The sequence below is a fragment of the Buteo buteo genome, chromosome 27 (assembly GCF_964188355.1).
Source record: "Buteo buteo chromosome 27, bButBut1.hap1.1, whole genome shotgun sequence".
Lineage (NCBI taxonomy): Eukaryota > Metazoa > Chordata > Aves > Accipitriformes > Accipitridae > Buteo > Buteo buteo.
Window position 1 is genome coordinate 11,224,753 of NC_134197.1, and position 27,924 is coordinate 11,252,676.

At 37.1% G+C, this 27,924-nt stretch overlaps 1 protein-coding gene across 1 annotated transcript; it reads right to left on the reverse strand.

The window, feature by feature from the left end:
• Positions 1–27,924, reverse strand: GSPT1 (G1 to S phase transition 1). The gene is made up of 15 exons (XM_075058892.1): positions 27,494–27,924; positions 16,221–16,268; positions 15,765–15,806; positions 14,807–15,034; positions 13,718–13,751; positions 12,130–12,207; positions 9,591–9,771; positions 9,107–9,261; positions 7,504–7,644; positions 6,682–6,775; positions 6,260–6,340; positions 4,444–4,617; positions 3,904–3,993; positions 3,394–3,562; positions 1–2,658 (listed from the first exon to the last, which is right to left on the reverse strand). Exons 1-15 carry the CDS (start codon positions 27,792–27,794, stop codon positions 2,606–2,608), a joined length of 1,869 nt encoding a protein of 622 aa, XP_074914993.1. The 5' UTR covers positions 27,795–27,924; the 3' UTR covers positions 1–2,605.

Genomic DNA, 27,924 nt, shown 5'->3' on the forward strand with positions numbered 1-27,924 from the left:
GTCATTTAAAAAAGTTTATTACATCAGTGAATCAGCAAATAGTATTTATTTCAAACAAAGCCACATTATCTTTTTTTCTTCTTTCATCTAGATTTAGCTGTACTCAATAGCAGTAAAAATGGGACTATAAAATGTGGAATGGAGATGAAATGAAAAAGTTGAGATGTAATCTGAAGACTATTCAAATGTAATATACTTTCAGCTCTTCTAACCAAAATGCAGCCAATTGGTGTAGATTTGTGCCTTACATTTTTGTATCGGCGTATTTGTTATAGAATGCAAATATTTCATACCCCAATAAAACCCTGTCACAGGTTAGCAGTATCTTTAATTGTATAATGTAGATTCTGTTAATGAACTTGAAATAATTTAGCCTCCCTTTACAGACAAGGTGATGTTAACTGGATTTATGGAAATGGTAATCAAACGCACTAGATGGGATGGAGTAATGGAAATGCTCAGACTTCTTCTATCTACTGGTATTGCAACCCACCAGATGATTTTTCAGTTTAATAATAAATACTCAGTCCAGCCTTAAAATAATGAAGTTTTAGAATCCCTCATTAAGTTTGCTCAAAAGTGGGAAAATTCTACTGGAGCATCATGCAGACTTGAGTTGCATTTCAATGCTTTAAAAAAAAAAGTTTTAAAAGTTCTAACAATTTAGGAATCTAACTGTAAGTATTCTCCAATAATGGTCTTTGCAAATTTCAAATCCATGAGCTTACTTCAAGAAAGCAGCCAGATACGTGGAAATCTTAAGTCAATCCAGAATATGAACAAGACAGTAAGGTTCCTTGGCTTTTAAGTTCTTCGTTTAAGATCCAAGGAACTGTGGGTTTTGTTCACTTGGTGGGAAAAAAAAGTTACTTTTAAACTCTGATTTACCAAAAAAATAAAAGCCCAGAGATTTGCAGACATAATAAAATTTATTTAAATTCCATGCATTACGGTAGCTACAAGTGTAGTCATATGAAACTGAAGGACAATAACTTCTTCTGTCCATACAATGTAGCTGTAAGTGAAATGAATGGGAGTTCCACAGTTACAAAGAAACAAACAAAACAAAAAAAAAAAACCAACCCAAAAAGGTTAAATCTGTTTCAGTTTTGAGTTATCTGTGAATTCAGATACAGTCACTAGACTGTAAACTTTTGGGGGAGGAGATGGGCTCACCACAATTGTACAACTGAAAATGTTTAGTTTAAGACATTCTGAAGAAGCTCTGAAGAAACCTTTTAATACTTAACTACTAGTACTCTGGGAAATCAAAAAAATCCATTAGCCTTCATCCTAATTGTTAGAATCAGGATAGCAATTGTAGACAGTCCACTTTCAAAGTGCAGCTAAATAGGGTTTTATTATGCAGCTCCTTCAAGTTGTACTGAGTAAGCTTTATTTTGAACCAGTTTTGCTTTAATTTCTCAAGAAAAACTTCACTGGTCCTCATAAACTTACATTGCTTTTTGATATGCAAAAATTTACAGACTGTGCTTGATTCTGACCCTCCCATATTTCCATATGTGCAAACTCTTAGGGATTTAAATAGTTTTTCTCCCTCTCAGTTCAGACTGATCTTTAAAACAGCAAGGATTATCCAGCCCTCTAATTTAAAGACAGGGTGAACTGAGTAACTTACATAACTGGCACTTTTTAATTAGCCCAGTTCTCCCACAAAATGCAGCTCTTATAAATACTAATAGGCACTATTGCCACAAATTCTCTTATTTTTGCAAGTTTCGCTGATTTACTGGTGGCTAGCATTTTCTGCAGTTAAAAATTTAACAATGCTGAATTTTTATAAAGACACAATATGTAGTTCTAGCCTTCAAAATTGACTTACTGTGTCTAGTAATGATGTTAAGTCAACCTAAATTTGCTGAAGATATTAAGAAATATAAAGCTAATGAAGGTGCCACATTTGCATGAATGTTTTTTAATTTTAAGAATGCATTCAATGAAGGGAAGGGGCAAACTTAATTATTTTAATACAAACTTGGTTGAGTGCCCAATTGCCTCATTTAAAACTGTGTGTGTGGGGAGGCTGAGGAGTTTAGAAAAGTCCAAGTAACCAAATATCTAGGTTACTGGAAGGTTAAAAAGCTAATGCAACTGTGTTACATCTGGATAAAAAACATTATTCAAAAGCAATTCAAATACCGAAAAAGATTTCAAATTTAATAGTTTATTAACATGGTAGTCATCTTTGTAACATGTGCACACACACTCGCACACTCTGAATGATCTGCCTGGAAAAAGAGGTCTTAATATATATGCTGGGGGAAATTAAACATTAAAAATCCTTTAGATTTTCATAATTATAGGCAATTATGTCCACATCACTTACAAAGCTATTGCCGAATCTTTCCAAGGAAGCAGAATTTGGGAGAAAAAAAAAATTCTTTTTGGGAAAATTCAACAGTGGCATAGCAGAGCTCTCAATATGAGAAAGCTGACATAATGTGGACCTTTGCTGTGAAATTTGTCTTTGCAAAATATGGGGAGAAGTTTATCAATGGGCAGAAAATAAGAAGGCGGTGTGAAGTAGGCTTTTGCAGAGTCGATTTTCCTCACAGTATTGTGCGGGGATCATTGAGAAAAATGCTTAGTCCTTCTCTGGAACCAGTTTCAGAACTTTTCCAATTGCAATGGTCTTACCTAAACCAAGGAGACAAACAGTAGAGTTACATATACTGTGAAAAGAATGTGTAAGGCTCCAAGAACATGAAAACTTTCCCCAAAAATACAGGCTCTTCAGAGTATTAGAAATAATACAGAGAATAAATTGTTGTATTGTAGAATGAAAGCACCAGTGTATTTCAAAAGCACAATAAAATCTTAAAAATGGTAAAACTGCTATTCTCACAGTAAAGAATACAATGTGGATTGCAGAAAGCCTGCTCTATAGTCATCTAAGGAGAAGGCAAGGCAGAATCGTTCTACCAGATCTGTTTACTGCTTTTAAAGATAATTTATTTTAAATATGTCCCACAAATCTATGAGTTTTACCAGGGTAAGCATGAGTTAAAAGCCCGACATATAACTACCCTTATCTTTTCTAACTTTAAATAGACAAACTATGGTAATCATATTGCATCCTGGAACGTCTACCTACATTAAGAAACAGTGCTGGTAATTTTTCAAATTCAACCTTTTGTTTCACAGTGCACATTTTTGTACATTATTCCTCTAAAATAAAAACCACCTTTTTTTACTAGTGAGAACTCTGCACAACAACAACAACAATTTTCTTAGATTTACTTTTCCACTGTTACCCAGACAGTGATTTCCACTAGATACCAGCTTTTTCATACCTCATTGCCATGCACGATCTCCTATTTCGAATAACTGTATTTTTGCAGCAGTTAATAACTGTTGATCAAGCAGTCTTACCCTCATCTCTTAAGGTAAAGCGACCCATCTGAGGGAAATCTTTGAATGTCTCAAGGCAGATAGTTCCTGCTGTCCTTAAACGGGCAATGCATACTTGATCTTGTTTCACAAAACGGGGCCGTGTCTTACTTTTTTCTCCTGTTTTTTTGTCTACCAAGCAGATTAAGGCCTGTATAAGAAAAAAAAATAATAGCTATGAGTGCTAAAGTAAGTATTATTTTTTCTTTACAAACAAAACTGAAGTGGTCTAAGAAAGAAAATACTTAAATTAAAAAAACCTTCTAAGATTTACTGCATAAGAGAGTCAGTCATGACTTACCACACTTTTCTGAAGTCTTATGCTAACAGTTACAGACATTTTTGGTTATGGTACTGACCAAAGATTCCATTCAAGGCTGGAGCTTTGGTGCATTAGTTGCTCTACAGATGTATGTCACGACAGAACTTCTCACCCCAACAAGCACAAGCGTGTGCGACTATATTCACATCACAACTTAAAAGGACACTTACTGTTATCTCAACTTCTTCAATACAGGTGTGGATGTGCAGCACAGCATTATAACCTGGGCAGATAATGGATTTGTGCTCAATTATCACTATCTGTAAAACAATTAAAAATAAATGATTTTTTCCTTGTTTCAATTATGAAAGAGCAGAGAATAGCCAATACAGAACTATATTAAAATGTATAGTTGAACAATAAACACACAACAAATTTTTGTGAAAGAAACAACATTTTAAGCGATCAAGTTGTTTACAATATGAAAGTATAAAATGAAGAATTGGCCTGACAAGATCTTGCTTTCACAATTATAGGTATCCAAAACTTCATTGAGAAGTTACATTCAAAAGAAATTATATTTTAAAAAACTCATATTGATGATGTCAGAGTGTTAGGTATATATATTATTGTCAATTTAGAGATATGATAGTATAAAGAAATCTGAACTGAAACTTCAAACTACTAAAGCTTAGATTTGGTGAAACACAAGCAAACTATTTTAATGCTTTTTACCCATCTATACAGCAATTAAATGCTAGTTATTCTACCTGGGCATCAAACGTGCGTCCAGAATGACACAGGTTGTTGGGATCACAGAGAATAAATCCTGGAAGGATCTCTTCCTCTTCAATTCCCTTCAGTCTGATCTTTAGATTTTCACCTGGGGCTACGGAATCAGTTTCTACATCATCAGAAAGGATTCCAAGAACCTCCACATTGTGCTTAAAGAAAGCAAAGATGCAGTTTTCTATTGTGAATATTTTAGTCTGGTACCGAATCATTTTAATACAACAGGATTTCAATAAATAATTCCGTTACAGTTTAAATTAATTATATTCAGTTCTGCAAGCTTCAGAACATTTAAAATATTTGAATGACAAATTACTAATGTTTAAAATAGAATATTTAATCAAATGTATTCTAATATAATTCTGTAGTATATATTCAATGGAAAGCAAATTTTAAAAATATCCATTATTTCTCAAAGTGAAATGAGTTTAAAACTTATAAAGATATGAGAGATACAATGAATGCATATTATCTAAGAAGAATGCAAAAGCCATATTGTTGTATAGACTTGTTACATTCAAAATATAACAGTCTGAATATTAACATAATCCAGGAAATCCTAGAATCCCAAAATTCTACAAGACTTCCTGGAGAAGATGATAAACGTACCAAATGTATATTAATGAATGCACTCCAAGCAAACACCAAAATGTATTTCCTAATGTTCCTATATGTTGTAACCTCTCTTCTGATTTTTCTATCTTTACACAGTACTAGATACCAACAGAAAATAAATATTGGAAAGGCAGAAGAGTTAAAAAAGGAGTAGTTTCAGAAAGATGCCTATTGTTCTGACTTCCTGAAGTTTTAGTTCAATCCTTGTGAGCTGATAAAGTAATAAAAAAAGTGTGTAATCAAAAGCACTATTTACTGAATACAAATTCTGTAACAGTTTAGGTAAAGCCATTTACAGTTTATTAATTTCTCCTAATCAACCCCCAAATAACATGGGTGTCAGATGCATGTCAAGCAGTTTTATAAAAAGCCACTGTCTGTTAAATTACCTTAAAAACTGAAAAGCGTAATCTTAAATTAAGTTTAGTTTCAACTTTCAGCAGCTCTTGAGAAAAGTGACATGGAATTCAATCTAATTAACATATTTTGATTAGGAAATACCAACTTTCATATAAGCTGTAGATTTATTGTACATTTGAGTATTGAGACATTTTCTAGCAAACTACCTCAGCCTACAGAACTGGAAAAAGTGTATCAGCTTAAATCAAGATGATATGACTAGGTGAGAAACCAATGGAAACAACACCATTAGTTGAATACACTATTCTCATCCACCGCCTCTCCCCAACTATGTTTTCACATCCTTAATTTTTTATATTTTCACATTCTTCAGGGCAGCACAATGATTCCAAATAATGATCTTGCATTATGGAACAGCTACCCACCATTCTTAACTAAAGCAAACTTTGGGTCTTTCATTGGAACACACCGTGTACCGTCTGCATCCTTTAATTTTTTTTTTTCCTATTTCCCTTTGGGGAACAGAAAAAAAAAAAAAGGTGGAAAAAAGAAGGAAAGTTTTGAGCAATATTAACCCACAGCAGGAAAAAGGTTTTGTGGGCCAACTGGACAAATGCAAAGTTCAAATAAACTACGATACCCAGCAATTGAGTTTACTAAGGAGAGACAACCTGAGTTTTAAATGCTAAGGAAACATGAAAGCCTAGTTGTGTTCAACTGAGCAACAGAAAATTTTCTGATTTAAAGTAATGAATATCTTTAAGAATCAAGCTCCTTTTTAGGGTAGTGACATTTTTTAATATCTAAACCTTACCATACCTTGTTTGGCATCATCACAAGCTGTTGTCCTTTGCAAATAGAGCCCGACTCCAGCTTCCCAAGGACCACAGTGCCCATATCCTTCACAAAAAGAAGTCATTACATAAAAATTGGAAACATTTTTCTAAAAATTCTGCTCTATTTATGATTTAACTCTAAGTATGGTTACTTAACCCTATGAAGTTATTTAGCACTGCTATACTTAATGTTTTAGAAACTGTTCTCATGAAAGATTACAGATTTTAAGTCTCATATAATGCCAAAATTATTTACTTCCCCTCTCCACCTCTATTCTACAGTTAGAAATGTAGACATATCAAAGAAAAAAAAAAAGATACCCTCTAAAAATACAGTAAACAGCCCTTTTACTGTTTTCTGAAACAGTCCATTTATACTTTCAATCCTATTATTTTAATTTGTACCTTATATTTATCCACAATTGGCAGCCTGATTGGTCCATCAACTGAACGGTTGAAGTTTGGCAAATTATCCAGGTATGGAATAAACGGTAATCCACTAGAAGAGCAAAAGGCATTTGTTTCAATTTCATGAGCACCCTTCCATTTAAAAATTACTCAGAATGGATAAATGCAGTCCAACAAAAGGAATGATTTTCATTCTGTCATCATTAAGAACAGTGACCCCGAAGTTAAATCTATCATAACATCCCATCATTAGTGTCCACTTTACCCTGGCTAACATGTTAATACCCAGAAAGTGCATGGAGTTTTTAAAGTTATGGTCCAGGCATATTTTACACAAATTAATTATTCCTTTGAGAATCTTGCTAGATGTGTAATATGTTTCAGAAATACAAAAATATAAGCTAGGTCCAAACACGATTTTCATTAATATGTTTTAACTGCCACGAACAGTATTGGAGAACATGACATCCAGTGAGAGACATGGCTTGTCACTAAACTGTTCACATCAGTTACTCATTCTAGCAACATGTCAACTGCAGTATCACTGGGAAATTCAAGGGCTAGTATGGCACTCAAACTCAAAGACAAAGAATATTGCTAATACTATTACTGAGTCTGCTAACTTAATCTTCTGCAGTTAGCAAAGGCTTTTATTTGGCTCATTGTGTGGCTGTGTTCTTGTTGCCCTGATCTTATTTCCTCAAGCACTTTAGAACACAGCTGCAATATACTATGCTATACTTCTTCCTAGCTTCACTGTAGCATTTACTTTTATTGAAATATAGCAAATACCCAAGTTGTTCAATTTAAGATACATACATATACCAAGGACAGAATTCTGACTGTTCTTTAAGGTTTGCTCCAGTCAGTCCTGAGCAGGGCATGAAATGAATATCCTTTTTGGGATTGAAGCCAACTTTCTTCAAAAATGGCACCAGTTTCTCTTTACATTCCTCGTATCTATTCAAATGACAAGCAGATCAAGATAAGTTTCAATTATTCCAGCATGACATAATACTTGTGCTTTCAACAAAACCCACAGATATTTAATTTTCATCAGTTAAGTTATTCTGTGAGCAGCAAGCAAACCTAATAAAGCTTAGTGGCCTGTTTACATCTTTTCCCCAATCTTCCAGCACAACTTGGTATTGCCTATTCCCCCTCATTCCTCTGCTCCATAAAGCATAATCAGTTTTATCCATATACCTCCATTACTGGGCTGGACAAGCAGCAGCATATGCTGTATCTGCTTTTAAGCAAAAGATCCAGGCCAAGATAGCAAGAGAGACCAGGCAGACAGCTACTGAGGTCATGCTGCAGGCTTTCACTTTAGTAGTGGCTTGGTCTCCTCCAACCTCCTACATAATCTCCTAAGACTTAATGCTATTTATTTCTATTACTCTACTTCCCCTCATTCAGTTTCAGCTGAATTCAATAATGTCAGAAGGTTGGGGCAGGACAAAGACAGCACAACTGGGCATGCCTTATTGTCTTAGTAAACTAGGCTAATGTTCTAAGGTTGCATAGTCCCTCATAGCTTTCCACAAAAACTTTCCCAATTCTCAACAGCAGAGCAAGTTCTCTAACAACTCTTTCTATTACACTGTAGAAGAAAACTGTACCCCATCATTACACAAGTATCTCTAGGGAAGGACTAAGTTATACTTTTTAGCACCCATCTTGAAGGGGTGAGAAGAAAGATGTGACAGAAGCCATAAAAAGACCCAAGTTTTGACACATAGGGAAATTAAAACCCTTTAGTAACATTTGAGCATTAGGGCAGACCCCCCGCCCCCTTAATCCTTTTTATTAGTTATTTACATATTACATATTGACTTTCTAGTTATTTTTATCTGGCCTGTATCATCATAAGATTCCCTCCCTCCCCACTTCTCAGACTGTAATCATGAACCAGATTTAATGTATTATTTGCTTATTCAATTCAGCTTATCATAAAAGAACAACTCCAAATAATACATGGTGGACACATAAGGTGAACAGGATAAAGCTGTTCTCACCAAATCTAAGCTATGAGTTTAGCAGAAACATGACCAAGCAATCAAGAATCTGGCAAACTAAACTACTGAAAACAGAGTCACTTCCTTTTAGGTTCAGTGTAAAGTTTCCAAGTCAACAATTAAACTATGTTAGAATGCATGGATTTGTTAAATATGGCTGCATGGATCCAAACAGTTGAAAGGGAATGTTTTAAAGTAGCGTAGAACTTCAAGCTTAGTTGAGAGGCACTGTCCTACACACTATGCTTCTGTTTTTCCCCGCAATTTTGATAAACTCTGTCTTTAGTCCAGCAGTCTAGCATTCTTTCAGGAACAATGGGAAGCAAAAAATTACTTAGGAATTACTTGATTTCAGTATCTTTTAATAAAAAGATGAATTTTTTTTAAAAAAATATTAAACTCACCTTTCATTACTCCAGTTTACAGTTGGATCATCCATCTTATTAATAAGAACTATTAAATGTTTTACACCTGCTGTTTTTGCTAACATGGCATGTTCTCTTGTTTGTCCACCTTTCTCAAATCCAGTTTCAAACTCTCCTTTTCTTGCAGAAATAACCTAATTAAAAATACACATTTTAATAGAAGTTCTACAATTCTCTCAAGAGAACAATCAACAATGGGTAATACCGCCTTATTAAAAAATAACTTTGGGTAGTCAAAACTGGTAAAAGCTTTCAAAATGCACTGGTATATCTCCTCAATATTACCTGTTAGTTTCTGCACCAACATATATAAAAATCACAACACCTGTGGACAATTTTATGAAGCTGTTAAGTTACTCCAAAAACCACTCAACTTGGTAGACTTAACAAGGTAACAAAAAATAAAAATTAAAAGCTTAACTCCAGAATATATTCAAAATAAAAGAATCTGATTTGTCCTTACCAGCACAGCAAGATCGGCTTGAGAAGCCCCACCAATCATATTTGGAACAAAGCTCTTATGTCCAGGAGCATCTAGAATAGTGAAGTGTTTCTTCTCAGTTTCAAAATAGGCACGACCCACTTCTACTGTTTTACCTTTGTCTCGTTCTTCTTGGTTTGTGTCTAAGGCCCATGAAAGGTACCTAAAAAAACCAAAACCAAAAACACACCAACCCAAATATTCTATTTTTGTATTTTTTAATAAATTTATGTAATATTTGTTTATCATAAAATGTCTTTTTTTTCTGCTCAACTATTCTAACCACCTCAGCATTACTGAACTTAAGCATTTCCAAGACCAACAGTGACTTTCCATTAAATGTTTTGTATATATACCATTGGCTGTAGTGCCCAGTGCTAGCTCTCCCTCACATTGCTAAGACGCAATTCTAAAAAATGATTTTCAATTAAGTTACACACGTATGATCTAAGCTCAAATACTTTAAGCTTTGCCTCAGTTTGAAAACCACCTCTGGATCAATTACAAACCAATTCCTCTTTCTCAGCATAAATAAAAAATTAGTTCCGATTTGCACATATTCATATTATGAGAATCATTATTATTAGTTCTTATTTATTTGCACATATTAAACACAAGTTGGGTATGAAATAGACACCACCTTTATTCACCCTATCTTTGATACTTTGATCATATCAACTCTTGTCCCCTCCCAGTCATATTTTATCCCATTGGCCATTGACAAACAAGTTAGATTTAAGTTAAACAGATGAACTGAAGTTTCAAAAAAAGATTATTTAGCTCCAGGTTTTGTGAAAATAGAATAGAAAATAGAATAGGTGAATAGAAAGGAGAGAGAAAAAATACCCCAAGGAGAAGAAAAGTAGTAATAACTAAATGGAACTGGCTTAACATACCAGTATTTTTCACTGTTAACAGCAGCTTATAAAGATCTTTAGCTAGTCTTTTGTATTGACTGGATAATGTCTGAAGAGACACTGCTAACTCAGCTGACCAGCGATGAGGGAGGGAGTGTCAGGGACTATTAAATACAAAGACGTCCTTTCCAGCTCAAGAGGTTCTTCAGTCAGAGAAAGCACTAAGCATTGGGAATTATGGATATATAATCACAGTCTTCCCTAGGCAGTACCTGTTTGTCACTGATAGAGGTCTAGATAGCAAGCTAGATGGCTTTTGGTTTGTACTAGTATGCATGTTCCTATGTGTCATAATCTTCACCATGGCCTGTGTTTCTGGAAGATTTCAGCCAAGCCAAAGGTCAGGTTTCACTCAGCTAACAAGAGTCAAGCAGGAATTTATGCCTGGTAGCTGGATGGGAAGTCGTTTTTGCACACAGCGTTTTTTAGGGAAAGATGCATTTCTGACTGAAATGTCAGCTCTGCACTACGGTATAGAATTTTCTGAATCACAAAGTAAAACCTCTCAAATTTCAAGACTCTCAACATAAGAAGCAAGCTAACAAGATCTTTGATAATGACACAGAGGTACATCATACTTTCTGCTGTGTATCATGACATATTTAAAAGAGTAAAAATAGCACTCAAGGAGGCACTTCCTGCAACTCACTCTCTAAAAGAGGAGGGGGGAAGAGGAAATCTGTTTTTCAAACTGTCCAGGGTTTTTGAGGAAGGTCCTGAAACATTTATTACTATGGTCAACTCCCAATAGGGGGATGATGCTTGCTTGATAAAAAGAACGTATGTCACCCTTTCTATCCCCCCTTTCTCACACATAATACCATTAGTTCAGGTCAATGCCCACCCCTTGAGTGCTCCATTGCTGCTCTACCCCTAAGGAAGTCTTTAGCTGCTTTTTTTCCCAAGCCCTTTGAACCCCTGTTTTCCTCCACCACAGCCAAAAATGGAAAGGTTCCAGAAAGAAAATCAATTTTGCAGTTGTTTGAAGGAGAAAGCAGGCTTTATGTATACGTATATATATAGCAGGCGTATATATACGCACACATACACCAGCCCCCTCTCCCCCCCAACCAAACAAAAGACAACAACAAAACCCAAAACAAACAAGAAGCCTGCAAAATATCCATACATGACAGCAGCAGTATCTTACCCAGAGGAAACTTAAGAACTGTGGACTCTACCTTTATTCATATAAAAATGAGATATAAGGTGACAGCCAAAACTATCCACCCACTCTCTCCTCGTCTGCCAAACTGACAGCTTTAATCTCTGTCCCTTGGATAACTCTGCTGTTTACAGGTGAAAGATGTACAGATAGAATGACCCCAAGAGCTGCCTGAGAAAAGTGGTTGCCTTGTATTCCTTTTTACCAGCTAGGTTTACCAAAGCATCAGAGCAGCAAAACCTGTTCCAATGTGAATTGCGCTGTTTTGTATAGTTTTAGTTAAAGAAGTACTGGAGAAAAACAAGAGATTCCTCCCCCCACACTCAAACCCCATTCCAGCAGGCAGCCAGCGCTAAAGGGACAGAGCCTAAAAAACAGTTTCCCATTTTCATCACGGTGCAAAGAGAAAAGCAGGCTATTATCCTCAGTAAGTTCATACCATGTTTCTCTGTTTTTTTCTTTAGCTTCTCTTTCATATTTTTCAAGTGTTCTTTTGTCAACCATTCCTGTCAAATACCTAAGAAAGGAGGGGGTGGGAAAAAAAAGTGCAATTTTACATAAGCAGAAACATAGTTCCAAACAGCTAAATACTTATACAATCCCTACAGATTATTTTAAAAAACTGGAACAGCCTGATGTGAGCAGCAGTGGAATTTTTTCCTCCACAAAAAGCCACACCATTATCTGATATGTAAAAGTACACCAGCACCACTTCAGCTGAAGTATGAAGAATGTCTTTTTTTAAGCCTTAGTTATAAAATGTTCTGCAGAGGCAAGTTTTGAAAAGAAACTACATCTGTTAAGTCCATTTCTGACACTAATCCAATATTTCAAAATTAAGTAAAAACCGTGATAGAGTTTTTCACACCCCACCTCACCCATTTCTGAAATGTAAAGAAAAATATTTTTTGTTTAATTCTTTTTAGTTAGAACAAAGAAACTGATATTTTAAGAGATATCTTTCAGTTACAGAAAGAAGTGAGTATTGAACAGTTTTATTATATTAAAACTTCAATATTTTTCCCTCAGATATTTCTACCTGATTTTCTAATAAAAGTAAACTACTTAGTTTATAAGGAAAATTAATTATAACAGTAAATAAAGGGTTAATGACAAAGTTGGTATAAGCACCAAATTCCCCCCTCCATCTTACAACAAAGGGATATTCTGCCAAAAAGTGAAAGACCACAAAAAGCTTTAGGAACGTAACATATCGGTAGGAGTGTTCAGAATAGGCATCTCCTTCTACAAGGATACTCAGACACATCAGATAATAAAATGCTAATTTGCTCTAGTATGAACTACAAGGTTAAATGTAGCATGACAATTCCAACATTCCAGTTTGGTCAAAACAAAACAAGATGAAGATGCCAAGACAAAGACCTCCCACTTTTGCTGAGAATATTATTTTAAAAACCTAGAAATACTTTGCATCAGCAGGATATCATTTATTTCTTCATGTACCACTTCCCGTTCTTGCTTTTTTACAAACTGCAAGATCTAGCTGCATTTATTTACTTTTGTCTCAAAAATATTGCAGTCTTTAGATACTGTTTCTAAAATAGACTTAAAAGATTAACTACTATAATTTCACATTTTGAAATCAAATTATGCCTGACAATGTTAGCACCAGGGAATAAGGATATTAATTTTTTTTTTTAATCTTCACAAAAAGGACAAAGTTTAACAAAGGGTACAAAGCAGTTTCAAATAGCATTTTAAAATGACAAAGAAAAACAGAATCATGTTCTAAGAAAGGGATTCAGTTTTTTAATTTAATAATGGATGCTTTTGCATAGCTGTTTCCATTAAGTGAGTGAAACTCCTATAGTGATAAGATTTGATCTGCTGGAATTCAGAAATTCCAAACATAATAAGTAACTAAATTGACAGGGAGAGTAACATTTTATTATAAAAATATTAATCTATGCTGATTTAAGCCATAAAGAAAATATTACTCATTTTACTTAATGTACTTTTAATTCACAAGAAAGAACAGCAAATCAAAAGATTAAGAGTTTCCTTACATTATTTGTCCTCCAATAGTTGACTTGCCAGCATCTAAAAAAAAAATTAAAAAATTAAGTCATTCACAATTTAAAAGAAAATCCTAGAAAAAGAAAACAATTATGAACAAGGTCATCTAATTTATTTCCAAAGATATATTTTTAATTGTAATCTAAGTTTTGGAAGCATCTCTCAGCTTCCCTTGTTTCCATAATATTTCATTGTCAATTCAATTACACTGAATTTTGAAAATTCTGTTTTCATACATATAAACCTGGCATTATCCATAACAAAAAAAGCCTCAACAAAGCAGTGATCCAGCAAAAGCATGGGCTAAGAGTGTGGGAAGCTCTTGCAAAAGCCCCTTCCCTGCTTCCTTTCTCCCTTGTACCTAACTTCTGTAGGCTGCTCTGCAATATCAGGATGTACCTCTGCCCACTGCCTCTTTACTTTGTGTGACTCCATTCTGAATTTACCTGAGGACTAAGTTACAGTACTTTTAAGGTGATAAGAGACCATACAAATGAAAATACAGAATTTAGTGTAAAACTTGTGATTCAATAATTTTTCTGTACTTTTGACACCACTTAAGATTTTTCTGAAGCTTGTTGAAACTATTCAATTGGGACATTTTGCTATAAATGCTTCTTTTAACCTTGAATTATGTTCATCTATTGTTTATAGCTCTACAATTTTTAATATTTTGAATAATAATTTCTTAATTTAATAACAATTAGTAAGAACCCTTTGAAAATATTTAAAGCAAGCAGAAAAGGAGCACTGCTTTCTGATTTTGATCTTTGTATCATAAACACAGATATGTCACTTAAGCCCTCAACAGAGCAGGTACTTGAGAAACCATGAACACAGACACTGTTGTGTCCAAGAGAACACAGGCACTCTATCCTTGGCACTCTACCCCTGAAAGACTTTCTTTTAAGTTTTTTAATTTTTCCAGAGTAGCTTCACTAGAATGAATGTTCCTATTAACCTGAAGACATAGTGAATGCATACATCCCTATAAAGAGCAGGATTAATTTCTAATCGCCCAAGTTCTAGATAATACAAAACACAAAGATCCAATTACTTCACATTCACTTACAACTTACCTACGTGCCCAATGAATACTACATTTACATGCTCTTTTTTAGGAGCACCTGGTGGAGCTACAACAGATTTCGGTTTTGGTATTTCCTCCTCCTCTTCCATCATTTCCTGAGCGCTTTCTTCAGAAGGCCCTGCATCCCCTGCGGGACCACCTCCTAGCTCTGCTTCACTTGTTTCTTCTTTGTGGTCCCATGACTCTTCCGGGGACATTTCTGTCTCTCCATTTTCCACTAAAAATTAACCAGTTAGATATATTCAAATAGATAATGAAATTAAAAGCAGTGACTATGGAGAAAAGCCCCTGCCCCAAAGATGCAATCAAAAGACTTCAACTATCCAGTCTGTTAATGTCTTCCAAGCAACTGCTGCTTGTTTCTGAAATTATTATTACCGGGAGCTTTCAAACTAGCTTGTGTGCTGACATCAGAAAACTATGATTCACAGGGGTTAAGAGACTTCTGTTTTAACAAGGCAACAATTTTAAAAGGAAAAAACAAATCTGAAGATCCACTTAGACCATCATGCTGGTCTGAATCCACAGAGACGTACGCCACCATATGTTTAGAAAGAAAAGGAGGGGTAATGGTTTAAGTTCTCTCGAAAGCCATACAAATACAAGCAGAAAGATACTATTTCCATGTTCTGATTGCTCATATTACTGATCACTTTAACATTTTTTTTAATCACCATTTCACACATATTTGTAATATGAAATTATTTTTAATAAAGCACTGAAGCTTTTTCATGTCCAAGTAATCCAATTGCACCTGTCAATGCATACTAGTGTTCAATTACCTCTTTCCTAATCTTAAGTATAAAGGCACAACAAAAGTTAGTAAGGACCAAAAATGCAAAGGCTCAATAAGGCATTCTTCAATTTTGTTTGCAATGATTCAGCAAAACCACTATAGTAGTATTTTATAGTACTATCATAGTGAAATGGAACAATTCTCATCTTACCAACAGATTCTGAAATTTCCATGTTAACAGCAGCATTTGAACCTAGGGAAAAAAAAAAAGAAAAAAAAAGCATCATTAAGGACACATATTTACCATGACAGTATCAAGAACAAAGAAAAACGGAGTGACTAAATAAATAAAAGGATAGTTCAGATGTTTGGGCACTTGCCAATGCTATTTAATATACAGATTGAATTAAAAAAAAATTCTGCTTCATGCAAGCTTTATGACCTTCAATAAACCACTTGGTCTTTATGTGCCTTGCTCGCCTGGCTATAAAATTGTAAATAACCACAGATAACCACACTGCATTACAATAGTAGTATGAGGATAAAGAGAATGAAAATTGGAAAAGGTTCATAGAGATTTTTAAAAAGGAGATTCTTTGCAATAATTTTTTTTACATCATGTTTAATGGAGCTGTGTTGTGTACCATCAGAACATGAAAACAATTACCTTCACAAGAGGCTGTCTGCTCCTCTGGAGAAGTTTCTACAGGTGCACCTGAAGAGAAAAATTTTAACTTTTAAAATGCACTGATGTAACCAATTTCCACACTTAGGCATAAAAGACCATCTCCCAATTTTATTGCAAGATGTGTATTTAAGAAAAAACACCTCCCCCCTGAAAACAGTATTAAGTATAGCCGCCAAGCACAAATATTTCTAAAGAACACTGCCTAGAAGTTGTGAAAATAATACGCCAGGTCTAAAAAGTTCAATTCCACCCCCCCGGAAAGATACACTTAAAGCAAGTTTTAAAGGAAGCAATTTTTTTATAGGTAGTATTTTATCTGCCCATCCCTTTGGGGCATACTGGCTATTTTAAATGTTAGTATCTAATCAGTGTTTAAAAATCTCAAGCCAGTTTCATTGTATCCAAAGAATACAATGTGTGTGGTGTCACAACTGTATGGAAAGGTTCTGCCAGCTTCAGTTTATAGGCATACCTACAATGCTATTGCGCCTCAATTTCACATAAGCATTGAGTAGAAAATTGAAACAAGCTATTAAGAATAAATTCTTAAGATCTTCTGTAGTTATTAGGATCAAGAGATGACAAACTCATTCATACATCTGGTAAGTTTGCCAGTCCTCTTAAACATCATAATATAGTCACATTACTCAGAGGGCAATCTCAGCAGTCACATGCATATCAAAGCCACAGGTATGTTTTCTGGATAGATCACGCAATCTTCTCATGCACTAAACCATGCCACTAAACTATATGCTGAGGTATAACTAATTATTAAAGCTACTAAGAGTGATATGTTCCAATTAACAATTACACCACTTGACATTTCAGGACATTATTCCACATGATCAAGAGGCATTCTATAATTATCCCTAAAACCTCAACCTACTTAGTTTTCTCTTGGTATAAATTCAACTTTGTAATTCTTTGAAACAAGTTCATTATCTTACATTTTTCAGCCACATACCAAATTCATACCCTCTGTTTAGCTGTACTCCATCTCTCCTTCAATGTCATTATAAAAACACAGATCTTACAGCATTACTTGCTCTATACGCATGATGGGACCTAAAGATGAAACAAATCCGCTCAAAAGAACAAAAACATACAGAGAAGGACCTGATTCTAAGCCTCTTTGCTTTCGTGCTGTTTGCGTATTTGCTACAGACTTCTATAAACTGGAGCAGTGCTGCAAAAGCTGGAAGATGGCCAGAGGACAAAGCTTGCAGGCAGGGTGAATGTGGGTCATAGCACAACACCCAGTGACCAGCAGAAAACAGTGGAGTGAGCACAGCAACACAGGAGAGGAGACTGTTCCCTACGCTCCTGTGTTATATCACATATGATCTGCACTCCACGGTCCCAAGCCCACAGCAATAAAACTTTAAGAGAATGACTTAATACAGTAAGTAAAAGCATAAGAATAGAATACCTTGAGATTCCTTGTAAGAAATGATATATTACTCTCATTTGAGAGCTGGAAAAGACTCAAATCAGCCCATTTGAGTGTGGTAAGCAGGTGGCACATAACCTAGATATGAACCTAAAGCCTCTGTTTTGTAACACATCAAAAGACTGTTGGCTATTTCACAGACACTATGGTTGGGATGCATACATATTTTCATTACAAGATCATTTCAACAAGCTTTTGATTTTACTCCTGAAGTTTATCCATAATGAAAAACGTATTAAATGACAGTATTTATGCACTTGCCTTGAAACAGAAGCCTACAAGTGGCTGAAGAGTTATTTAATTCATTAGAAATACACTGTCAATCAACAGCATTCATAACAAACTCAGCTTTTACTTTCTGGTCTGTAATACAACAGGCATGCAGACAGGAGAAAAGTTTCTTCACAAATAACAGAGAGGAGATACGGAATTGTTAATCTGAACAGGTCCATCTGTTAAATTTTGTACGAGTCTAGCACACAAGAGAATCAATAAGACAGTTTGTGTATGGATCCTAAACAGTACTAATGCCACACAATCAAGGGGTAACAGGTATTAAGTTATGACCACAGCCACTTATTAGATTCTGGTCACTTTGGTACACAAGTGGCAGGCATGCTTTGAAAGAGGACACTGAATGACATGAAACATACACTGTTCCTTCAGAGCAGAAAAGGAATACAAACCGCTCTCCAAAAAAATTCATTGTAAAGAAACAAAGTAAAATAAATAATCTTAATTTCAAGAAGAACAGGCTTTAAGTGATAAAGATAAACACCCCTCAATAATTGTTTACTTCCGATAAACAATTTCAGGTTACATGAGGTTATTTCAGACACTGGTACATTGCAAACAAATGTACAAAAGAAAAGTCTGACTTTAAAGGGGCAGGTTTATCATTTGTGTGAAAATGAACAGATTGCCTGAACTATGTCTTTAAGACTATCACCTGAAAAGAAGGATGCAGTCCTACTGCTTCTTAGACGGCTGGGTTGCCGCATTTTGCTCTTTGTCATCTCTTGTCTCGTGTCAGCCCTTAGTGCATGTATAACTACTCCACAAAGGGAGCTGGTCTGACCAAAAACTGAACTAGCAAAGAACCTATCAGCTTTTGGGTGGATCAGCACTCTGAAGCGACGTATCAGCTGGGTGGAAGAGCACTACTAGTGCCATGGCAGAAAGAACAGAAAGGCAATCTCAGTAATTCAAGGAAAAACACTTCACCTTTAAGTTTCAGTTCTGAAACACCCAGGGAATCTTTGGATCACATAAAAAGGAGATGGCAATTCTGCATCTAGTTGATAGGCTTACTACCTAGGACTCAATCTGGGTTAAGACATGAGAAGAAGTCCAAACTCTGCACTGTCCCTGTGGCAAAATGTTTGGGCAAATCCAGTGAACTGAAGTAACCTTGCTGATTTTGCCCATGAGATAAGGACAGTCATTGTAACAAAATACCTTTAAAGATGAGAGAAACTGAGAAAAGTTTTAAGTAGTCCTTCTAACTTACCCTGATCCCTGCAAAATATTGAAGTAGATATGCAAAGTTTTTAATTTTGTGTTTTCTGGAAGTCAGGAAAATAACTAACAATATTTACTGTTAACAGTTTACTGGTAAAAACATTGCATATGGCAAATTAAACACAAATTAGAAAAATCTGTAACACATTTCAAGTTCAGCTTGAAAATTTTAGATCTTCATCAGTGAAAATCATTCAGATTGGAATCTTGTCATATGAGAGAAATTAAAAAAGTAGTTTGTATGAAATCTGGTTTTAAAGTGAGAACATGTCTTAAATGATGCCAAATCTTCAAGTAATGCTTCAGATTCTTGGATTTACACGTGACAAACAACAATTAGTTTTTACATAGCATCCTCCATACTCCATCTCTCCTTAAACCATAAGTCAAGAACTGTTGTTGCAACCTTATTCACTGTATTACACAAGGTGAGCAGTTTATCTTTAGTCCTCTTCAGCATCAGAGTTCTAGGACATATTTTGGAATACCTTTATTGTCAATGCCAAAGACAAAAATGGATACACATGCTGCATTTATCTACTGATAGACCATCAGACAACGACATTATGTAATTCAGAGTCTTGTCTGAATAAGGTAATTTTTTTTTTTTTATTTAAAATTCACTGGAGGAATATGCATCCTCCAAATAACGACTCCAAAATTGCACAACTTTTAAAACATCGTGATTGGTCTCTTTAAAATACAGCTAATGTCCTAAAGAAATACTGCAAGAGTCCACTCTGCCCATTTCATTCCCACAGCATTCTACTATATCCGATGAGTTTGTCACATATTACATCAAGTTTTGTACTTGCATCTTTGTTGTATAATAACCAAAGCTGCACAGGTAGAACGAATTAAAAGTTATAACTCAACCTCTGAAAATATTGTTTTAAAACAGTATAAGCCAGGAACTTCATAGCATTAACAGTTTAGAATGCTTGTACAGAAACAATAGAAAATTGCTTTATAATTAAATTATATTAGAATGAAACAAGAACAGGTATAGCTGGTAAACTGGGAATCAATGTTAGAACAACTGCAGTTAAAATACAGTACTCAAGTCAAACTCAAGTGCTAAGCAGTAATGACAACTTCCATCTTCACGTAAACTGCAGTATTTACCAGATGCACAGAATAAGCTGAGAGACATCTCCACACAAGTGGATACTGTTCAGTGCTTAACCAGTAACTCCTCAGCAGCACTTACCTGAGCCACAATGCAAATGACTTCACAGAATTTATGAGGCCACAATTTGTTGCTATGCCTGGCAGCACTCACAGATGCCAGCCTGCTTTGCTGCTGGAGTGATAAGAACCTAGACAGTACTGGTACCTGGCAAGTGAGGTAGACTATGGGGTTAATGAAACTGCATGGGGGGGGGGGGGAAGAGAGAGAGAAAAGGCAAGTTCCCTTTGAAAGAAGTGTCTTATTTACAAAACTGAGATGGTCTGTATAGTGAGTTTGTTGTTGCTCCTCCAATACAGGCAAGTTCCTTCACAGGAATTCCTGGAAGGCTGAAGAGTAAAGAAATGCATAACACCAACCTTAGGCCATCACCTTTTCATACGTGTGATCTGAATACCTGAGTTCAGTACATATTTACACTATAGCCATATGGTCGCAACGGTTTTCATGAATCACATAACAGATATTCCCCCACCTCCCCCCTTTTTTTTTAAACGAAAGCATGAAGGGAATTACACCAGAGTAAAAAATAAAGGTCCAAGTCAATCACCCAGAGCATGAGAATCAGAATAAAAAAACCCCAAGAGATTCTTAGTTAACAAAAAGCCACAAGAAACTACTTTAAGCACAAATAAGTGCTAGAGCTAAACAAAGTATTTCATATTCAATATATTAAAATACACACAAAAAAAAGGTTTTCAGGAGTTCGCTGTAATAAGGCAGTTGTTCTGAAAGTTAACTTAAACCCAAAATTATTTTCTCCCTGTCTCTGCCCTGCTTCATAGCCTATGACCTAGCTTCACCAGTGGACACAGAGATGTAAGCCCAATTTTTAAAATGCACCAATATAAGAGCAGCTTTAATAGTTTTAACATGACTGTAAAATTCACAAAAAAATTAGCACTTGCTTTGTATTCACAGCATTTTATTACATGTTAGCTTAGTACAAGACCCACCTTTTTCCTTCCCAACTGAGGGGACACCTTAAGTTTATCTTATCTAAAACCAACATGCTTCTTCACAACTAAGTCTATGAAAGTTTATGAGGATTTTCAGAGAACATAATGAAAAACCCTCTTCCTTAAGGCCAAGCATTTGTTCTCAGTTGATAACTTGATTTGAGACAGATAGTCAAGAAATCAAGCTCTGTACTAGAACAGTTAAGGATTCCACTCTCTAACAAAGATCTCTGATAACCCAGTAGGAATAGAAACAAACAAAAAAAAACAAAAAAAAAAAACCCCCACCAACCAAAAAAAACCAACCTCAAAACCAAACATAAGAACCCCATGGATTTTTTAGCAGGCTGAGCTCAGGATTTTAACATTTACACGTAAGAGTAAAATTTACACATCAAGTCTCAGACTGTTCTAAAGAACACATTTTTAATATTGCATCACCTGTCCTAAACTAACTTTTGTACTGAAAGTCAATCAGTGTCACTTTCATATAGACCTCTTCAAAACACAGCCATAAATTTCACTGATTTTTACTACTTTATTCCTTCATAATAAAAAAACCAAAGAAACAACCCTCCGTATTTCTATCTTGGCTTCATACAATCAGCTGCTTCTCTTGCTTGCATGGCTCTCATCACAAAACAGGAGAGAAATCCCAAAATTCTGAAAGTGGAATTGTAAAACCAGATTGCTGATAGAATTCAAGATTTATCACAAATTATTTTTGTGTTCATTTTGATAGAGCAATCAAGTTTTAAAATAACATCATGCTTTCAGATACGTTAATTCAGTAGTCCAAACCAGGGTGCTAAACACATGGTCAGCAGACTGCATGTAGACTCTAGAACAGTTCACCTAGTCCACAGCCAGCTCCCAGTGGTCTGTCTTTTACTGGAGTCATGCAAAGGCCACAAGCGTGATGAATTATTCTAACAGGAGCAACACAATCCTGGCTACCTTCCTGGGGACAGTTCAGATGTAGACAAAGGACATCTGTGTAATACATTGGCACCTTGGCTGCATCACACAGGAATATTATATCTGATCATCTGGCAAGTCAGTGCCAAGACACACAGCCTTTCTGTGCACTGACTGTTTCAAAAGAGGTTGTGCAGCTCATCTGTCTAGAGGAGCTGATACAGAAGAACACTGCTCTAGATCATCAAGTGATGACTCAAATCAAGATTTTTTTCGATAATAAGAATTTATACCATATCCTGGCATTCACAATACAACACTGACTTGCTGTCATGTAAGCAGTTCAAGTTTACAGTTATGAAGTGCTAACAGTAGCATTACCAAACACCCTACTTGTGAAGAAATCATCAGCATATGGCTATTCAAATATTGATACGAGTAGACCATGTAATCCTTTAATATGATAGCTTCTTGAATGGTGGACTACTAGCTTTAGACAAGACTTTCTTAGCAAGTTCATATGCAAAGTGAAATCTCAAGGACTGAATTCTTGAAGACCCTTAAAATACTGTCTACAGAGAATGGTATAAAACAAGATATGACCAGTTTTGGGGAACACGATGATACAGATAACTCATCATCCTACTCTGGAAATTATAGGCTTCAGAACTGAAGCAGAAGATATCAAAACTCCTTCTTTTGTTTCTGATTAGTGGGGTGGGGGGGAATATATGGATGTCCCAACTAGCTACAAGGTCAAGAAAAATGAGGGCAGGGAAAGCCAGAAAGATAGATGTTATATCCATTTATTTACAGCAGCTAAAAGGCTGAGGATGTCCAGCTGCTTGAACATAACTATTTCAAAAGTAACTACTGCAGGTGAGCGAGGATATTGAGGGCGTGAAGCAATCTGAATCTTAAGCCAGATATTTGCATGGCTCAAGAATGTAGGTGCAAGTTGTCTAAATGTAGTTGTTAGCAAGTATGTTCAGAAATTTACCTGAAGTGGTCAGGAAAGCTACTAAATGAAGCAGTAGCACCAATACCACCAAAAGCATAAATGCTATCTTCCTTACATTAGCTGCTATGTGTATCACACACTTTTTGTTCTTGTTACTGTTGTACCAGTGACACTTTTTTCTTACCATAACCACTGCACACTTCAAATCATTGAACAACTCAGGTTGGAAGGCACCCCAGGAAGTTATCTGGTTCAGTCTCCTGCTCCAAGCGAAGTCAACAGTGCATACTTAAAAATTACTTCTAAAAAGAAGAAAAACTAACATAAAATACAGTAAAGCCCGTACAAGGCAGCTGTGATCAATTTTACCAAGAATCCTTTGGATATTCAAGAACTATGACAAAAATTGAACCACAAGAATGCAGGTTGATGCTGCATTTTCAGAATTTTTTCACTTCTCTCACACCTGAGATCCAAACAAAACTTGGATAATAGAAATCTTACTAATGGGGGTGGTGGTGGTGATGAGGCAGTTTTAACTATTCCCTTACACCTCCAAACCATGCCTTGACATAGAAACAAACAAAAAGCTATCCAAATGCAATTACATCTCATACACACTTCCAAGATTAATAAACCATAGTACAAAAATAAGTCATAGATGGTACAGAACAGTGAAGCTGCAAGGTGCAGTTGCGATTAAGAATGTTTAGAGGCCCTAACACAATCCACTGTCATTTTATTGACTATCACACCTTGCCTTAACTCAGGTGAGTTTGCTAGTCCAGCAACTGCTATCTACAGTAAGTTTCCCTAGAAGCACAACTTGTTCATGACATACTTGACATGCTCACTGGAAGGAACTGTGGTACTGCGATGTCTGTTGCAGACAGAAAATTGCCGAGTCTCTGTTCACATTTCTGGTAGAATCCAAAAGAGAGAGATTTTACACAAACAAGTTTGACTTGGACAGAATTTGATAAAAGCAAGTCCTTGCAGCTACAACATTTAGGACATAATGCTTTTAATCTGTTTCTTAGGTTCAAAAATTTAAACAACATGCTTTTTGCATATAATCAAATGATAATTTAATTCCAAACTAATTCTGAAACTATCTGCAAGCAAAAATTATATTAGTGGTAAACATCGGTCAGATATTCTCCCCACTATACAATTTGCAATCAAAAGAAAGCATGCATAAACCAGAAGTTTTAAAGTAAACTACTTGGAATGCAGGTCTCTGGAGTTTCCCAATTTTAGAAAGTTAACGTCTTGTTCCCTAAATGGCTTCTGTGAGCATTATTTCAGTGCTCTAAACAGAAGTGACAGGAATTTTATACAAATTACTAAAAAGATGAAGTTAGTGTGTAATAGTGTTTCCTTTTATGCACACTACAGCCACATAATGGAGATCAGTTCTGTGGAATTTTTCTATATGCCGTGCTGCTACTACACATTTATCTTGACCTACAACATCCTTTGAATTACTAAGGAATTATAACTCGAACAAAACCTCACCAAGAGGAAGTTCAAAGAAGAAAAGTGTCGCTAGAACTTAACTTTAGGCCACTTAAGTCCTCAAATGGACACACAGCTGTTTAGATCCTTCATAAGAATCAAGAATAATTTAGACTTTTCCCAGTACAAACCAGTATTTGTACACACCTCAATAGAGATGACAAATAGAAATATTTTTTTCCTCACAACGTAATGAAGAATGAGTGTCACGAACACCTAATTTCCTATGGGAGCAAAAGCAAACTGGGTTGCTGAAAGTAACCTATTCAGCACCATTGTCTAATCACATGTTGTTCTGACTTATTTCCAGAGCAAGCTCCACCTAGTTCTTCTAGCTAGCAAAGTAGTTGTCACGTTATATGAACATCTGCAAGAACAAGACTGTCAATTACTTTCAATAACTGAGACCTGGAAAAGTATGTAACAAGTATAGTATTCCAGTTAAGAAACTATTTTGTGGTTTGTTTTTTTTTAACTGCAGATTTTTGTCTGCTTAATCTTAGGGACATCCAGGTTAATTACAGAAACTCAAAATTCTAACCCTTAAAGATGATACAGAAGCAAGGTGTATTCAAACCAGTTAGATTATAGCACGATGTAAGAAATGTACTCAGCAACTAAGATAGAAAGAAAAGCTATCCTGATCACTCCAGATGACCAGGAAGCTTTCAGTAAAGTAATCTCTAGTCTCTGGAAAGACAAAGCTCATCGTAGGCCTCAGAAGCAGCAAAAGAGTGCAGAAAAGGAGAGCATGAAGAAATAAATATAGTGAGCAGATGAGGAAATGTAGTTTAAATCCTACCAACAAAAAATTAAATATAGGAAACCTTAGAAGAAACCTTACAAAAGTAGCCTGGGAGAAAAAACAAAGTTATTGGAATAACTTCACAACCCCAAGAAAGTTTTCAGTCACAGTATTGATTACATAGTTAAAAAAAGACTTAGATTCAGGTTGCAATGGCTGAAAAACACACTGAAATAAATTCTGAAGATTATCCAAAGGTGCACCACATGTTCAGCACAGCCTCAAGCTATCTACTCTACCTTTACATTTGTGAACCTTAACATATACATTTATTCTAAATGGAATCCAAGAGACTGCCCATGGCTTCTTGGAAGTGTATTTTAATGCACTTATGTATTGCCTGCCTGCACAGCACATAAGCTACAATTTCTCATAAAAATCAGGAGTGCTGAATAGCTGTAGAGAACACATAATCTAACATTTGCTCTAACACAAAAAACGGGTTAATTTTCTGTTATGAAAATTTTAAAGCCTCATATATGAAAGTTATAGATTTTAGCTGTTAACATCTGATAACTTTAGATACTAGGGAAAGCAAGACTAATATATTAAATCAGAATGCAATAAATAATAAGCCCCAATCAACAGGAAATCATGACAAACAACATAAGTAGTTGTTTTAGTGAAATTAAATTACTAGAACAAATATCTGAAATACTAGCTTGTTTCATTTTGTACCAATAGGGATACAGAAAATTATAGAAAAAAATAGGAAGGTGTTAAACTATCACACTCAATCAGGTCTCAGACTCCTTGAGTGACATTAAAATACTACCACAAAGTTAACCAGCACGTCTGATGTTTGGAAGGACCTTCAGTTTGGAGCTGGAAATTAAAAAGTAGCTCTCCTTTAATTTCCCATACGCAAAGTAAATCTAGTATAAACGTTGGTTGCATACACAAAGATCCTTTGAAATGAAAAGCAGGGTAAATTTCAAGTCAGTCCATTGACTGAGGCCAGCTGGACAAACCTCTCTTCCCTACTAATCATTCATCAGCATTTTATGAGAAAAAAATAACTAACTGATATAATCTTCAAAAAGACATTTGAGATACATCTGAACCACTGGTGGCTGAAGCGGTGCCATTCTCCCCAGCAACACTGAATTTATTACCACCAAAATCTTTGACAACTTCTCTAGTGCTTTAGCAAGAAGACAGCTGCGTGGTTTCCTCTCGTCATGGGCGACCCTTTGCGAGCAAAGGTACCAGGGAAACGTACACAGGATCCACGTACTGCCAGACCACACCAGTTACTGCTGCTCCTTGAGCACAACACCTGTACCAGGGCTTGGCCTCCCGCAGCGCACCCCGCGGAGTCCCCACCACCCCAGCTGTACCACAGCGGCCTGCGGACCCCCTCCCAAGGCCCCCACAAATTCTCCGGGCTGCATCAGACGCCGCAGCCAGCTCCTCTGCCATGCCCCATGGCTCCTCTGCCCAGACTCGGCTGCCTTACGCCCCTTCCCCCAAGCCCCTCTCCTGCGCAAGGCTCCCCCTCCGCGGTACCCCCAACCCTGCCTGCCCTCCCCCCTCGCTGACGAGACCCTCCTGCCGTCAGGACCCAGGGCCCCCACCCCCGGGCCGGGTGGCCTCTCTGCCTGCCCCCCCCAACCCCACCTCGGCCCAGCATTACTCTCGGCGCCCCCCTCCAGCGCTGCCGCCCAGGCGCCCCGCCCGCACCCACCCGGCCCGCGGGCTGCCGGCCACGTCCCAGCCCAGCCCGGCTCCCTCGCCCGCTCGCCCGCCGGAGGCCCTCCGCGCCGCGCTCCAGCCCCGCGTGGCCCTTCCCCTCCGCCGCCGCGGGGGGCCCAACAGCCCTCGCCCCGGGCCCCTCCGCGGCACGGCCCCGCGCCCTTCCAACATGGCCCCCATCCCTCCGCCCTCAGCGCCCACCCGCCGGCGCAGCCCCGTCCCAGCGCGGCAGTTACCGTGGGGCGGCGGCGGCGGCAGGCCGGGCGGGGGCGAGGGTGGCGGCAGGCCGGGCGCCGGGCCCCCCCTCAGGAAGGACGGCACGAACTCGGCGGCATGGACGTTGGGCACGAAGGGCTTGGCGTTGACGTTCAGCTGCCGGCTGAAGGCCGCCCCGAGCAGCTCCTGCTGGGCCTCGGCCTCCGCGGCCGGCGGGGCGGACCCCGGGCCGGCGCCGCTGCCCGGCTCGATGTCCGCCTGATCCCAGCAGTCGGGAGCCGAGTCGCTGCTGCTCCCGCTGCCGCTCCCGTTCGCCTCCATTTTGTGGCTGCCCCACAAGCCTCTGCGGCCCCGAAGCGTCTCCCAGCGTCCGGGGTAAGGGGGAAGCCGGCGGCGGCACCGACTCAGCACTCGCTCCGGCGATTCCGCGTGTACTCCACCGCCCCGACTC

Excerpts from the sequence above, each read along its gene's own strand:
- GSPT1 (XM_075058892.1), bottom strand. The coding sequence starts at position 27,794 with ATGGAGGCGAACGGGAGCGGCAGCGGGAGCAGCAGCGACTCGGCTCCC. Across the intron at positions 7,645-9,106 it reads GTAAACTGGAGTAATGAAAG|ATACGAGGAATGTAAAGAGA; the intron begins GTGAGTTTAATA and ends TCATTTGAATAG. Across the intron at positions 3,994-4,443 it reads GACGCACGTTTGATGCCCAG|ATAGTGATAATTGAGCACAA; the intron begins GTAGAATAACTA and ends ATTGTTTTACAG.